Source organism: Calypte anna, chromosome 4A, assembly GCF_003957555.1.
Source record: "Calypte anna isolate BGI_N300 chromosome 4A, bCalAnn1_v1.p, whole genome shotgun sequence".
In the NCBI taxonomy this organism is placed as follows: Eukaryota; Metazoa; Chordata; class Aves; order Apodiformes; family Trochilidae; genus Calypte; species Calypte anna.
The window spans coordinates 4163805-4177502 of NC_044248.1; the positions used below are offsets into that span (position 1 = coordinate 4163805).

Here is a 13698-nt window from a genome sequence, read left to right on the forward strand (position 1 = left end):
GCAGCGGGGGGGTTGGGGGGGGTGAGTCGGGGGGGGAAGACAGAAAGAAAGAAAGAAAAAAAAAAAAAAAAAGAGTCCAAATTTCTCAACTCCCGTTCTTTGAGCGCCAAGATAATGCAGGACATAAATGAATACTAAACAGATGAATAAAATTTTAAAAGGGGGAAATCAACGCTTTCCCTTACCCCAGCGATCCGTCCAACGCCATGGGGTGGAGCGGAGCTCTGAGGGGAGATTGGGGTGAGCACAGCCGTGGAGGAAAGAGTTGGGGGACACACGGAGAGGTTCCGGTGCTGGTGCCGGTGCCAGTGCTGGCGGGTCCGGCGCGGGCGCTGATTTCTCGGCTGTCGCTGAATGTTTCCACGGTTCCGAGGCTACCGGGACGGGTTTGCAGCCCAGCCGGGAAGCTGAGGGATAGCGGGGCGCCCAGAGCCGCGGGGATGGGCGGGGGACGGCGCCGAGCGGTCCCGACCGTCAGTCCCGCGGGTCCGGCCGGCTGCCTGCCGCCTGCCCACAACCCTTCCCGACCACCACCGTCCCCACCACCCCTTCCTTACCCCATCACCCGTCCCCTCGGCTCCGGAGACAGCGCTGCCTCTGCCCTTTTATTAGCGCTTTTTTCCCCTTTTCTCGCACAACCTCGACGGCGGTTGCCTCCTCATCTTCACCCCACCACCCCAAACCCTCCAATATTCCCTTCTCCTAGGACATTACGGGCTGCCCAAAGGAGCAGGGAGGAAGCTTTTGGTCTCTCTCTAGCCTTGAGCACCCAAGGTGGGGAGCGAATTACCCCATCACCCAAACCTTCGGCAGCTGTCGAGGGCTGCGGCCGGGAATTACCCTGCTGCCAGCAGAATGAGGAGCAGTTTTGCTCCTGTCTAGAGCTGGGAAAACCCATTCAGGGCTGTGCAAATCTCCAGGCTGTGCTGCCAAGGAGAAGAGCAGCAGCAGCCACCCGCATCTCGGACAAGAGATGCGCTAGGAGCTGCCCCTGATGGGTGGAGGGAAGTTGGGGTTTTTTTCTAAAAAAAAAAGGGGAAAACTTCAGACAGCAGTGAGGACAGGGCACCTTGGGGATCCATAGCAAGCTAATAACTCAGCCAAGGCCTTACTGACTGAGGAGGAAGCCTCCCGGGGAAGAAGAAAAAGGGCTGGTACAGATGATCCCTCTCTCCTATCCCCCTGACATATATTTATAGTATTTTCTTCTGCCACACCTGGCCCGGCAAGGGGCAAACATACCACATCAAACAGTAGCTTAAAATTAATTTATTTAACAAATATAGCTATAATATAAATGATAATAAAATTTCAAATATACAGTATATTACATAGTACACAGAGCCCCTTCCAAAGGAGCTGGTGGAAGAACAAACACAGGTAACAGGCAGTGCTGTTACACAAGGGACAGGAGAGGCTGCTCTACACTTCTGCCTCTTGACCTTGCCTTGCAGAAAAAGTAAACAAAGCGTCCTGTCTTTCAGCCCCCCTCTTAATATTTATTTTGCCATTTCTCTTCCAGAGTTCCTTCCCCCCACGGAGAGGGGCTTCTCCCCTGTCTTCCAGGAGGACCCGGGGCAGGGCTGATCCATCACCACCCTGTGCCACAGGGAAGAGCTGAGGTGTGATGCCTCAAAGGTTTTTCTGCCAGCCAGAGAGCAGAGCAGCTCCCAGGACTGCTGAGGAGCATGGAACTGGGAGAGGGGGGGGGGAAGACAAACAGCATCACAGGGGGGAAGAGCAGAGGCCGAGCAAAGCTGGCCTGGAGAAGTCTCTGCCATGGGGTCCGTGAAGGAGAAGTCCGCAGGAAGGAGACAGAGGAGCAGGGAAGGGAGTGTGCACGATGCCGGGGGGGGGAAAGCCGGCGGGCTGGGCTCGACGGGGCTCAGCTCTATGTGAGGTGGTACATGCTGTATCCCACATGCGCCGTGTACAGTCCCACAGGAGCCACGGGAAGCCCTGCCCGCTGGAAAGGGCTGGAGGCCCCATAGAGAGAGGCACCGGCCACAGCCGGACCGCCCAGGGGGAAGGAGATGCCGAAAGCAGCGGGTGGGAGCATGGGCTTGGCTGCCATCTTCAACTTCTCCAGCTCGGCTTCTTGGAGCCTCTTGGCCTTGGCTCGACGGTTCTGGAACCAGATCTTCACCTGGGTCTCGGTGAGGCTGAGGGAGCTGGAGAACTCGGCACGCTCGGCGATGGACAGGTATTGCTTCTGCCGAAATTTCCTCTCCAGGGCCAGGAGCTGCGCCGTGGTGAAGGGTGTCCGGGGCTTCCTGTTTGTCTTGTGCTTGCGCAGGGTGCAGGCCGGGGGGCTCAGCCGCCCTGAGCCCAGCAGGAGGAGAGGGAGAAGGAGAAAAGACAACTCGGTTAGCAGCGCCCGAACCCACACAGCCCGCAGAACCCCCACCCAAGAGCAGCCTGGGTGGGGAGAAAAAACCATGAGCTACTGCTTAAAATGAAGTGGCCCATAAAAACCACTCCAAGGCAGGCTTCAAATTGGTGTCTCCCGTTCCAGGAAAGAAAGCGGGTGGTTTAAGAATTTGTTTTTTCGAGGCTAACTGGGACTGAATTTATTCCTCGGACTTCCTAGCAAAAACCTCTCCGACTCCATGGAAAAAGTCGGCAGGAGTGGGACACCTACACACCCTCCACCACCTGCTTCGAGACGCACATGAAAGGACTGACCCACCAAAAAAAAAAAAAGTATGTTTTGTCCTTGATAGGATTAAGGAAAAAAATAAACAAAACGGCCTGGCCAGACTCACACCTTCTTCATTAGGCCCCTGGGAACTGGATTAAGCATGTAATTAATTACGAGCTCTGAATTGAGACTCAGCCTTTCTCTGCCCCTCTTCACCTCAACTTTAAGTCCTCAATCTGTTCTCAAGTTGACTTCGCAAAAAAAACCTTACTTTGCAATTTTAAGTAAACCTACGGGAAACTAAACCTTTCGGGAAATCTCTCTTAAACCAAGGGGGAAATAAAACAGCTCTGTTGGCAGCTCTGCTCAGATCATCCCAAACCCGAAGGGGAGCCCAAGCTCGCCCCTTCTCACGGGATCGGGATGCATCAGAGGGCGGGCGGCCCGAGCTGGCCTGGAGAGGATTAAAGGTTTGGGTTTTTTCCTGATCTTGGCCCTCCCGCTGATAGATTTTAGATGTCTCCGCAGGAAAGCATCAGAACAGAGGCTCTTCGGACTCTTAGAGACGTTAACACAAGAGATAGCAGCCAGTGAGGCAGAAACCCGAAGGCACTTCACTTGAGAGCCCGGTCTGTGCGGGTCCTTACGGAATTATTTAAGCCACTTTTCGGAGGAAAAAAAAAAAACAAAACAAAATCAACTCGCTGAGACCGAGTCAGGCTTTGCGTTGTCCCTTCCACCCTCAAGTCAAACTAACAGGCTGACCAGGATTTTAATTTTTTTTTTTTAATTTTTCCCTCCTCCACTGTTAACATTTGACACAAGATACCCTCTTGTGCGCCCACTTCTGCTGCGCACCCATCCTCCGAAGCTGCCCCGGGTTCGGACACATTTGGACTCATGTAATATTTTCGCCAGACCAAAGAGGTCGGGCAGAAAAAGCGAACCGCAGAAGAAAAAAAAAAACCAAAAAAGCCAAGCGAACACACAAAAAAAGTCCAAAACAACAAAACTAAACATGCCAGGAAAGGCCGGACTTGGTGTAAAGCAGAAGAAATTCCCGAACTCCTTCGCCGCGCTGCCCAACCCCAGGGGGAAGGATGTGGATATCCCGGAGGAGGGAGGTCCCAACCCGCCCGTTCCCGGATTTTACTTACTCGGGGGAGGCGGCGAAAATCGCGGGCTTTGCATCCAAGGGCTTCTCTCCTGCTTCTCGGGGCTTTCCGCCTTAACGAGGGCGTCTTCGGGCAGCTTGACCAGCCCCCCGACGGAGAAATGGCCGCCCAGAGGCAGCGGGGAAGCCGGCGCCTCCGCTGTCAGAGCCCCTAGACGGGGGCTGAGGCTGGGGCGGGGGGCAGCCCCGGCCCCTTCGGCTGCCTCCCTGCCCCCCGGTTTCCTGTGGTCAGCAGCCATCAGCGCCTCCACGCTGAAGGGCAGGAGGGATGGGGAGACCTTGGGTTTGTCGTTCTCCTCCTCCCCGCCCATCGCCGCCGCGACGGGGAGGCCGCCTCCGGGTTTGCTGAAGGCGGATGCGGGCAGTTCGTCGCTGCGGACCCCGGTGGGCGCGGCGGTCATATCCACAGCCGGGGCCATGCAGAGCCGGACCTTTGTCGCCACCGCAGCGCCGGGGGAGAGCGGTGGCCGCGGATCATGGGGCCGCGGATCCAGGGACGGTGTGTGGGGGGGTGTTTTTAGAGGGAGGGGGTGCGGGATGCGGGGTGCGGGGCAGCCGTCGGCGCGCTCCGAGCCCGGGGCGGGCGGTGCCGCCTGATAAAGCGGCTCCAGGGCAGGCACCGCCCAACCAGCGCGCAGGGGGGCGTGGCTGAGGCTTCCTATTGGCTACGACGCGGAGGAAGCGGCCAATCAGAGAGCGGGGGGGGGCACAGGCTGAGCCCGCCGTCGGGGCGCCCCGCTCCGCGCTTTGCATCCCCCCCCCCCCTCCCTTCCAACCTCCGCATCCCCGCTCCGCGCCCCAGCGCGTATCGCAAGGGGAAGAGAGGAAAGGCCTAGGATGGCTATGGACGGGACTTGGGGACGGGGGTTGTGGGGGGGAAGGGTCAAAAAATTGGGGAAAAAAATTATGGATTAATTTCCCGGCCTTTCCTGTTTGCGCGATGGAGCGGGGCGGAGTTGTGTTCTGGAAATCCAACAAATATCGGGATGTCCTGAGTGTGACCTCTCCGAGGGAGAACCTGCCTGTCCCAAAGTCTGGCTGGCTGCGCCTTATATAGGTGCTTTTCTGGGAGGAAGATCTTTTTTTTTTTTTTTTTTTTCTAAAGTTTTGTTTTAATGTTTATATTTTTCTATTTTTATTTTTTTTAAATTTAACGCCGGTCCTTCGGTGCGTTTGATGCCTTCGCCAAGATCTTGATCTATACACGCAGAGACCCCTATAAATTGGGCTGCGCGTCATGGCATCGATGCGTGCATGTGTCCCGATAGCGAAATGTTCATTCACGAAAAAAAAAAAAAAAAAAAAAAAAAAAAAAAAAAAAAAAGATAAAAGAAAAAAGAGAAACACACACAAAAAAATTCATTAAAAGAGAGAGAGAGAAAGAAAAATAATAAAAATACACGTAAGCCCCAGACACATTAAAGTCCCTGCTATTTTGTTTTGTAAATTCGTTTTATGATCCCTTATCCCCGCGCCCAGGACGGATGTGCAGTAAAACGGAGCCGCTCTCTAATAACGTGATTGGGCCGCTCGCTGAGAAAAGTTTATTGATAGCTGCAGGGCTCTAATCTCCTCGAAACACAAGAGGCTCTTGCAGTCATTTAAGGGTAATTATCTAAACGGGGAGGGGCAGCGAATTCCCTTCCCTTTTAACTGGACCCAATAAAGATGGGAGATTAGGAGCATATAGATTATGAAATGAATTGATATAATAGACGGTTTATTAACTGATAGGCAACAAGACCTAATTAAAATGGATTGTCCTGCACTCACACGTATCTTACACACCCTTGAGTACACCCCTTGGCCCTCGGCTTGTTGTAGGGACAGTCCTGCACGTACACACACACATTCCTACATCTCACGTCTCGGAGAGAATCCCTAAAATGATTTGTAGGCGATTTGCGGGATGCTTCCCCGCGCTCCTATAAATTAAGGGTGAAGGCACAGACCTATTCCCCCCCCCCCGTCTGTAGCTCCCATCTTCCAGTTCCCTTCCCTCCTGCCCTCCTGGAGCAGCGGTACCACTGCCCGCTCCTGCCTGCATCCTGCCCATCCCTGCCCTCATCCTGCCCCGCCGGGGGAACCGGGCCGGGTAAGGGTGTGGAAATGGGGAGGTTGGGAGGGGGGGGGGGGATTGGGAGAAGCGGCTGCATTGCTAATTGCGAGAATAAACAATCTGTCACGATTAGTCAGTGCCTCTAATAGGCAGACAAGTGATGTTGTTTTTAGGCGCCAGCAGCGGTGTGATCAAAGGCTTCAGCTGGAGGGGGACTATTGAGGACGTTAACCCGCATCAAGGGAGCAAGGCGCCTTAGCCCTGGGACATCGGCACATTCAGCCTGACAAAATTAGTTTGCTCTACCAATCACACGACATTTTCCCAAAGCCGCCGCGCTTGACACGAAGATGCACCCCCGACCCCCCCACGCCCAGCCCCCGACTCTGAAAACACGCATAAACATCCATCCCTCGTGTTTCACCGCGGCCCCTCCACCCGATCCTACAGGTAGGGTCTTTTTTTCGAATTATTCTTTCCCCACCACCACCACCCCACACCGCTCCGGATCCCAAACTCAACATCGCAAAAGAAAGTGATGTGTTTATTAGACTTCCAGGCACTTTCCGTCTTATTGTTGAGATGGAAATATGAAAGGGAAAAGAAAAAAAAATGAGAACTGCTGGTTTTTGTTGCTTTCTTTTTTCTTTTTCTTTTTGCGGACTGGTCTGAACACTGGGATGCTGCTGAGGACCCAGGAGATGAGTGTGCGTCCCATACTGAGAGCAAGATCCCGCTCTCATTGAGAGCTGACAGAATGAGATAATTAGCCCTTTATTTATCTCTCAGCAATGAACGCTTTGTGTTTACGTTTCTGTCATACTCGGTGGTATTTTAATCACTTTACCACAGCGAGGACTTGATTCTAATTCACAGGCTGGCAAAGCTCTGAGGCTAAAAAAACGGGAAGCCAGTGAAGTTTCTTTCGTTCCTTACGTCTTTTTTTTCCTCTCTTTATCAAAGGAAACCTCCGGGTTCTGAATTAGGAGTGGAGAAATCAAGTTTACGAAACGAAATCTGCCCCGAGATGGATTTGTGTAAGGGGATTTATTTAGTACCCCTCGCCGCGCCCTGGGTCACCTAAACACCATCGGGTTTTAGGGACTTGGGTTTTGTGTCGGGTTCGTGTTGTGCTGATCCCCTGCCTTTGCTTTTAGGTGTCTCTCCCATTTTTCTCCCTGGGCTGGAAGAAAAACCGAAGTGAAAGGGCGGGGTGTGGGGGAGGAAGAGGGGGGGGGGGGAATAGGTGACTTTATTGGTGCTTGTTCCAGTCCAGTGTTTTTATTGGGAACCGTGGCGCTTCCCCGAAGGCACTTGTGCGAGATAACAATATTGGGCAATTAGCATCCTAAACAGTCCCGTTTCAATATAATGAATGTGCTGGGCAAAGCCATTACCCATAGCATTTTATTTCGCTGGGAATACAACAAGGGCTGGGGGGGGAGTGCAGGGGGAGGATGGGGAAGGAGGACAGGAGGCAGCGTTAAGCCAATTCAGGGCATTGTCTGCCTTTTGTAAACGTTATCTTGGACTTAAAGGCAGAACTCAGAAAAGAGAGAGGGGTGGTGTTGTTTCCCTTGTTTCTTATTTTATTTCTCCCTAGACAGAAGCTCTTAGGAGACCAGAGAGCCTGGCAGGACACTGTGAGGTTTTGGGGACTGACGGCTCTGCCGCACCGGGCACCGCCTGAGCGTTACATCCGCGCATTTTCCGCGCTCCCTGCGAGCCCTTCGGCCAGCCTTGATCTAGTTTTGCTCGGCTCAGCCCGAAGGGGCAAAGACTCAGATCTACCACAAGTGCTAAAAATGTCCCGCAGGCTTCAGAAGCCCTCAAAGCCCTTCAAGTCTCAACTTTCCCTCCTCCTGCCCCTGCTCCCTCTCAGTGAGCTTCGGACAATGCAAAAAAAAACCCAAAAAACCCCCCAAACCAAACCAAGCCAAAAAAACCCCAAAAACCCAAGCCCCTCAGTTCTCTCTCTATCTCTCTCTTTCTTTTTTTTAATTTTTTTATTATTATTATTTCTTTCTCCTCATCTCCTCCTCCTCCTCCTTTTTTTTTTCATTATTTCTTTCTCCTCATCTCCTCCTTCTTCTTTCCCCCACTTTTCCTTTCTGCCCATATTAGACATAATCTAAAGTACTCTTAAGGCTTCAGGCACCTGGGCTGATCCTCGGGAGGTTACCAAGAGCTGTGATTTGGTGGCCAAACCCCAGTCGCCGAGACGTCCCGGACTCTTTGAGGGTCGGAGGAGCCGGGTTGAAAGGAAGGCACTATTTCAAGTGGCCCAAATTAATGTGATCGCGACATTAGGATGCACTTGGAAAAGATGAAAGAAAAGGCTGGCCGTCTCCTCCAAGATCTCTATAATTATAGATAATATATCCTATTTCAAAGCAATTAGCTCAATCAGGCGTAACGAGGCACTTTGCTGCCAGGGAGTAACAATGCCTTAAGGTTATTTAAGCTTCAAGATGTCAAGCAGACTTGCTTTGCCCAAAAGGGAACTTGGCTGTCTTGGTGAAAGCCCTATGGCTAAGACAGTGGATTCCCTTCAGTGACAACACGCCTAATTATATATATATATGTATATTAAAGCTCTTACAAAGGTGCCGCCTCTCCTGGAGAGGAGGACCGCTCTTCCAGGAGCATTTGGAGCCGTGAATTTGGGTAGCATCGCCTCTGTCCCTCCTTTGCCATCACCGACCTGTCCCTCCTCTCCCACTCGCTCCGGGATGCTTGTCCTCTCCTAGTTTTTCTCCTGCTCTGTCCGCCCGGTGGTTTTCTTTCCTTTCCTTGACTGTTTTAATTTTTTTAGGGGGTGATTCCGACTATTCCTCTCCGGGCTCTAGAGGAGAGGTCCTTGAAGGGGCCGAGCTGGGCGATGCGCGGCTCCCAGCTCCGGCACAGACATCCCTGCCCTGCTTGCCTCCTCTTCCCAATCCTGCCCTCGCTTCGCTTTTTACCTGAAACGTTTGCAGCTGGCAAAGGTCCCCAGAGCCAAGAGAGAGCATTAAAAGCCAGCCGGGAATTTTCTTTCTGTGCCTACCCGTGTGTAAGCGGGGTCCCTGCGATAACACTGAGAGGGGAAGCAGATCCCTCAGGTGCCGAAATCCCCTCGTTCTGACCCAAACCCTCAGAAGGGGTGCTTGAGAGGGCTGTGCCCCCGTCTCCAGGTGTAGGGTGAGGCTAAAACGCCGCAAAACCAACTTTTCCCCCTTTCCTGGTCCTGCTGCAAGCCGGCGTCCAGGGCTGCTCCTTCTGCGTGTCCCGGGCGGAGAGGCTGCACCCGGCCGGGGGGAACCAGAAAGGAAGAAAAGAGGGGAAAGAGGGAACCCCCCCAAAAAAAAATCTCATTGTAGATCAGTTATTTGAACTGAGCACTTCAAGGGAAAGAAGAGGCCGGGGGGGATGAATGCGAACTAAACAAAGTTTAAGCACCCCTCCTTCCCCCCATTGGCAAAATGGAAACCTTCTTCCATGATTCACTGTGAATCACCAGATTGAATGCGATCATTATGAGCAAATGATAGCCGGGGCTCCGCTGGTCTTTTCTTTCCTAGAGGCAAAACTATAAAAATATGAAGGATATAAATGATCCTCTCTCCGCTCCCTCCTAAAGGACATGGACTCAAAGCCGCACTTTGTCTCGCCCCCAATTCCTTTTGGTCCCCTTGAACTCCCCAGCGATCAAGGTAGATTATGGCGAGTCCCGGTTTATTTGTCTTCACGTGCTTGTTTGTTGGCGAAATGTCACGAAAATGCAGTTTGTCCCAAATTCTTCGGCATGAGAAAATACTTTGTGGTTGCAGGAATCCCCGCTGGTACGGCCAAGGCGATCTCCGATGCTCAGAGCAAGTTCATTATCAGGCTGTTTTGCAGCCTTTCCATGTTTACTCCTCATTTCTCAGGAGCCTTTTTACATATCGTTGCATAAGAAAAGGATTTCGCCAGCTCCAGTTATGAGATTTCCTAGATTTTTTTACAGGCGGAGCCGGTTTACAAAAGCTGTATTGTTTGCCTGCCGTCTGGGTTTCCATTTGGGGTAATTATTGTATTCCCAGTCTTCTTCTAATCATTTGCTCACAAGGACACGGGTTTTGTTTTGTTTTGTTTTGTTCCTCGCCTTTTGAAGAAGATGAAATGCTCCGAACTTACCAGAGCATTGGAATAACTTCCCCTACACGCACAGGCACTCTGCTTCTCTCTGCTCCTTGCGTAAAAGCCCTTCCTTACATCCCTCTAAATTGCTGGAAAAATGCGTAATGGAAAAGATCTTAAGAAAAAGATCTTAAGAAAACGGAGCGAAAGGAACGCTGTTGTGAAAAACAGAGGAAAACAAACAAAGAAAAAACTAAAAAAAAACCCTAAACAAACCCATAACGCTGCAAACTGCTCAAGTCCCCCCCTAAATCCGTTCCAAATAGAGAGGTCTTAGCGAATGGGGTCTGTGTGTGAACCAAACACCGAACAAAACTGCTTTTCAGCAGGAAATACGTTTCAGCTTGATAATAATCGGCTCCTGGGGGGGGGGAATAAAAAATAAAGAGTTCATAAGAGGGAAAGAAATCAAGGGAGAGCAAATGACTATGTGCAGCAGGGCTGTGGCTGTACCGAGCGGCTTCACCTCTCTTCCAGCTGTTGCCACAGCTGGAGAAGGGTTAGGAGCAGCTCAACCTGCGGGCAATGGAGTTGGACTTGACAGGTCTCCTCTTCCCAGCACTTTTTGGGCTTTGCTGCTGGTGTGACACGGCTTCCTCAGGCAAGATTCCCTTCACCCTACTTTAATTCTCCTCTGTAAAATCCGAGGCCCGAAATTATCATCCCCCCCCTCCCTAAATTCACAGGGAAAAGGATTGGGGTGAATGTTTCTATCCCTTTCCTAAATTCAAAAGTGATCGCCTGAAGCACAAACCTGCTGGTTAGAAAAACATAATATTCGTGCATATACACAGAAAAGGTTTTTAATTTCCCTGTGCAAATGAAACTGCAGTTGGAGAGCAGTGGAACTGGTGTCAGGTATCTTCCAGACACTCTCTCCGTGGCAAAACAAAACAACACCACACTCCTGCAACTATCAAAGCCATCCACAAGGATTTGAAGCTGTCCTGGTGATACCTAACCTCCCACTTAGGAGCTCCAGAGCTTTCTTGTTTTGGTGATGTGATCTCCCCACATCCTTTTGCTGAGTGGCAGCTGATGGCTCGGTATGATCATAGAATCCTAGAATTGGCTGGGTTGGAAGGGACCTCAGAGATCATCAAGTCCAACCCTTGATCCACTCCCGCTGCAGTTCCCAGCCCATGGCACTCAGTGCCACATCCAGGCTCTTTGGAAATATCTCCAGACACGGAGAATCCACTACTTCCCTGGGCAGCCCATTCCAATGCCTGATCACCCTCTCCAGAAAGAAATTCTTTCTCATCTCCAACCTAAACCTCCCCTGGCACAACTTGAGACCCTGCCCTCTTGTCTTGCTGAGAGTTGCCTGGGAAAAGAGCCCAACCCCCCCCTGGCTCCAACCTCCTTTCAGGGAGTTGGAGAGAGTGATGAGGTCTCCCCTGAGCCTCCTCTTCTCCAGCCTCAACACCCCCAGCTCCCTCAGCCCTTCCTCACAGCAATTCTGCTGGATCCCTTCACAGCCTCCTTGCTCTTCTCTGGACCTGCTCCAGCACCTCAATCTCCTTCCTGAACTGAGGGGCCCAGAACTGGACACAGGACTCAAGCTGTGGCCTCACCAGCAGTGAGTAAAGGGGCAAATGTACAGAGCCAGATGCTGGGAGTTACATCGTTCTGATAGATCAATGTAACCAAACTATTGCCCTGCCAGAGGAGGAGAAAAAAATCCCAAATATTTCATAAGTGAACTGGCTTTGTCCTTTAGAAAGCTTATGTTTCTCTCAGCCTTTCCATCAAGCTGAAGCAGAGACATCATATAAAACGTTCCTGGCTTGCCTGCTGCTGGGCTGATCAGCTTTTGGAAGTAGAAGAGATAACATTTCTAGACATCAGTCTGCTTTGGGCTGCCTTCATGTTATTCCCTGCATATGTGATTTTGACATTATTTATGTAGCAAGTGTGGGCTCTCTATTGGTGTTGGGTCACTTGGCTTTTCAACAGCTGGATTATATAATAATTATATATATATGTAATTTTTTTTCTTTTTTTCTTCAGTCAAAACAGAACTTACTCCAGCTTTTCAAACAGCATCAGAACTTCTCCTTGCAACCCATGGCTTGAAGGTGTGACACCCTCCATGCATCTGAGCATCCCTCACAGGGTTGAGCCCAGGCTGGTCCCCAAAAGGCCAGAGGTGGCTGTGGAGTCCCCAGACCAAGCTGTGAAGTGGGATGTGGGACCTGCCATCAGGTCCCATCTCTGTTAGTGGCACTGAATTCAGTCTGTCCCTGGTGTTAACCAGCCTGCTACACATGGGATGGATTTGGGTCAGTTTGATTTTTTCTTCTGAGACAACCTAAAGTCTAGAAACTATGTGCTCCTACTTTTTTGTCTATTTTCTTTCTTTCTTTCTGTAAAACCACAGGAGGGATCATGAGCTAAGGCTGCCACATTAACAGCACCCACAGGGGTAGCTCTGACATGTACTCAACAATTGGAATTATCTCCTTTAGGTTTGCTGCTGGCCTTTTGCAAGTTATTTCACCTCTTTTACACTCAAGTCCACCCTTGGCTTTTTACCAGTGCAGCTGCAAGCCCTGGCAGCATTTGCACATCCACAAACCTGCACTTCACACCCTGACTCCCCACCCTGTGGCCACCAGGGCTGGGATGTGGGGACAAATCACCACCTGAGTGACCCAGCAGTAGCCATTGACTGGAAAAAAAAAAAAAAAATCAAGTGCAGAGGCTCCACAGGTACATCCAGGTCTTCCTCACTTGTTGACACAAGTAACTGAATAGTGATGATGTGTAAAACCCAGGACAAAAAAAAAATAATAATAATAAAATACCATAGAGGCACACAGGAAGCTGATAAAGGGGAGTGGGGGGACCAAGGACAGGGGACATCTCTGTTCCAAACAAGATTTTGAAAAATAAGGGGAAGGAGGGAAGAAGGATTAAAAAACAAACACAAAACAAAACAACAAAAACCTGAGAAAGGAGGAGGAGTACCACGAGCATCTTGGAAAGTCACTGGAAACTTTGTTCCTAGGAGTAAAACTGGCTTCTTGTGATCCCCTTTCAGCAGGGCTGGCTGGGAGCCAGCTGGGTCCCCTGGAGCCCCCCTGGCCTTTTTGTCTGGAGCCTGGGAATCTGTCTGGAGCAAGAGGCTGGAGGGGGGACGACCAGATTTGGGTTTGCAGGAGGGATTGGTGTAAGCAGTGGCCACGAAGAGGAAAAGGGGCTTAAAGCCCTCAGACCTTTGGGAGACCTTCCCCTGGTCAGAAGCTGGACAACTGGGGAGGTTCCTCCTGCTTTGGGGACAGCTGGGGATAGGGGTACAGGGGGACAGGGGAGCAGGGAGATGGACAAACTGACCCTCCCCAGGTCCAAGATGCAAATGGGGTGGGGATGGAGGCAATTGAACGATGCTCTCTGGCCCTCACCCAGCTGGGTGAGGTGTCCCAGGATGTCTCATCCTCCCCAAAGTATTGTTGTAGGGCAAGTGGCAAAGAAAATGAAAAAAGAAAAAAAAAATGACCATACAAACAGATCAAAAGCAAACCAGAAGCTATGGTGCATTAGTTTCCCTTTCCCCTCTGGCCCTGCCTTCCTGCAGACCTCTTTTAGGGTGATGAACGTGTGGGCTCCTCAAGCTCCCTGTCAGATGCAAAGGTGCTAAGTGGCATCTCTCCAATACTTATA

The 13698-nt window shown here is 51.2% G+C and overlaps 1 protein-coding gene across 1 annotated transcript; it reads right to left on the reverse strand.

The window, feature by feature from the left end:
* Positions 1–1366: 1366 nt before the first annotated feature.
* On the reverse strand, positions 1367–4339 carry MSX1 (msh homeobox 1). The gene is made up of 2 exons (XM_030449940.1): positions 3799–4339; positions 1367–2322 (listed from the first exon to the last, which is right to left on the reverse strand). The coding sequence occupies exons 1-2, from the start codon at positions 4232–4234 to the stop codon at positions 1892–1894; spliced, it is 867 nt and encodes a 288-aa protein (XP_030305800.1). The 5' UTR covers positions 4235–4339; the 3' UTR covers positions 1367–1891.
* Between the last annotated feature and the right edge of the window lie 9359 nt (positions 4340–13698).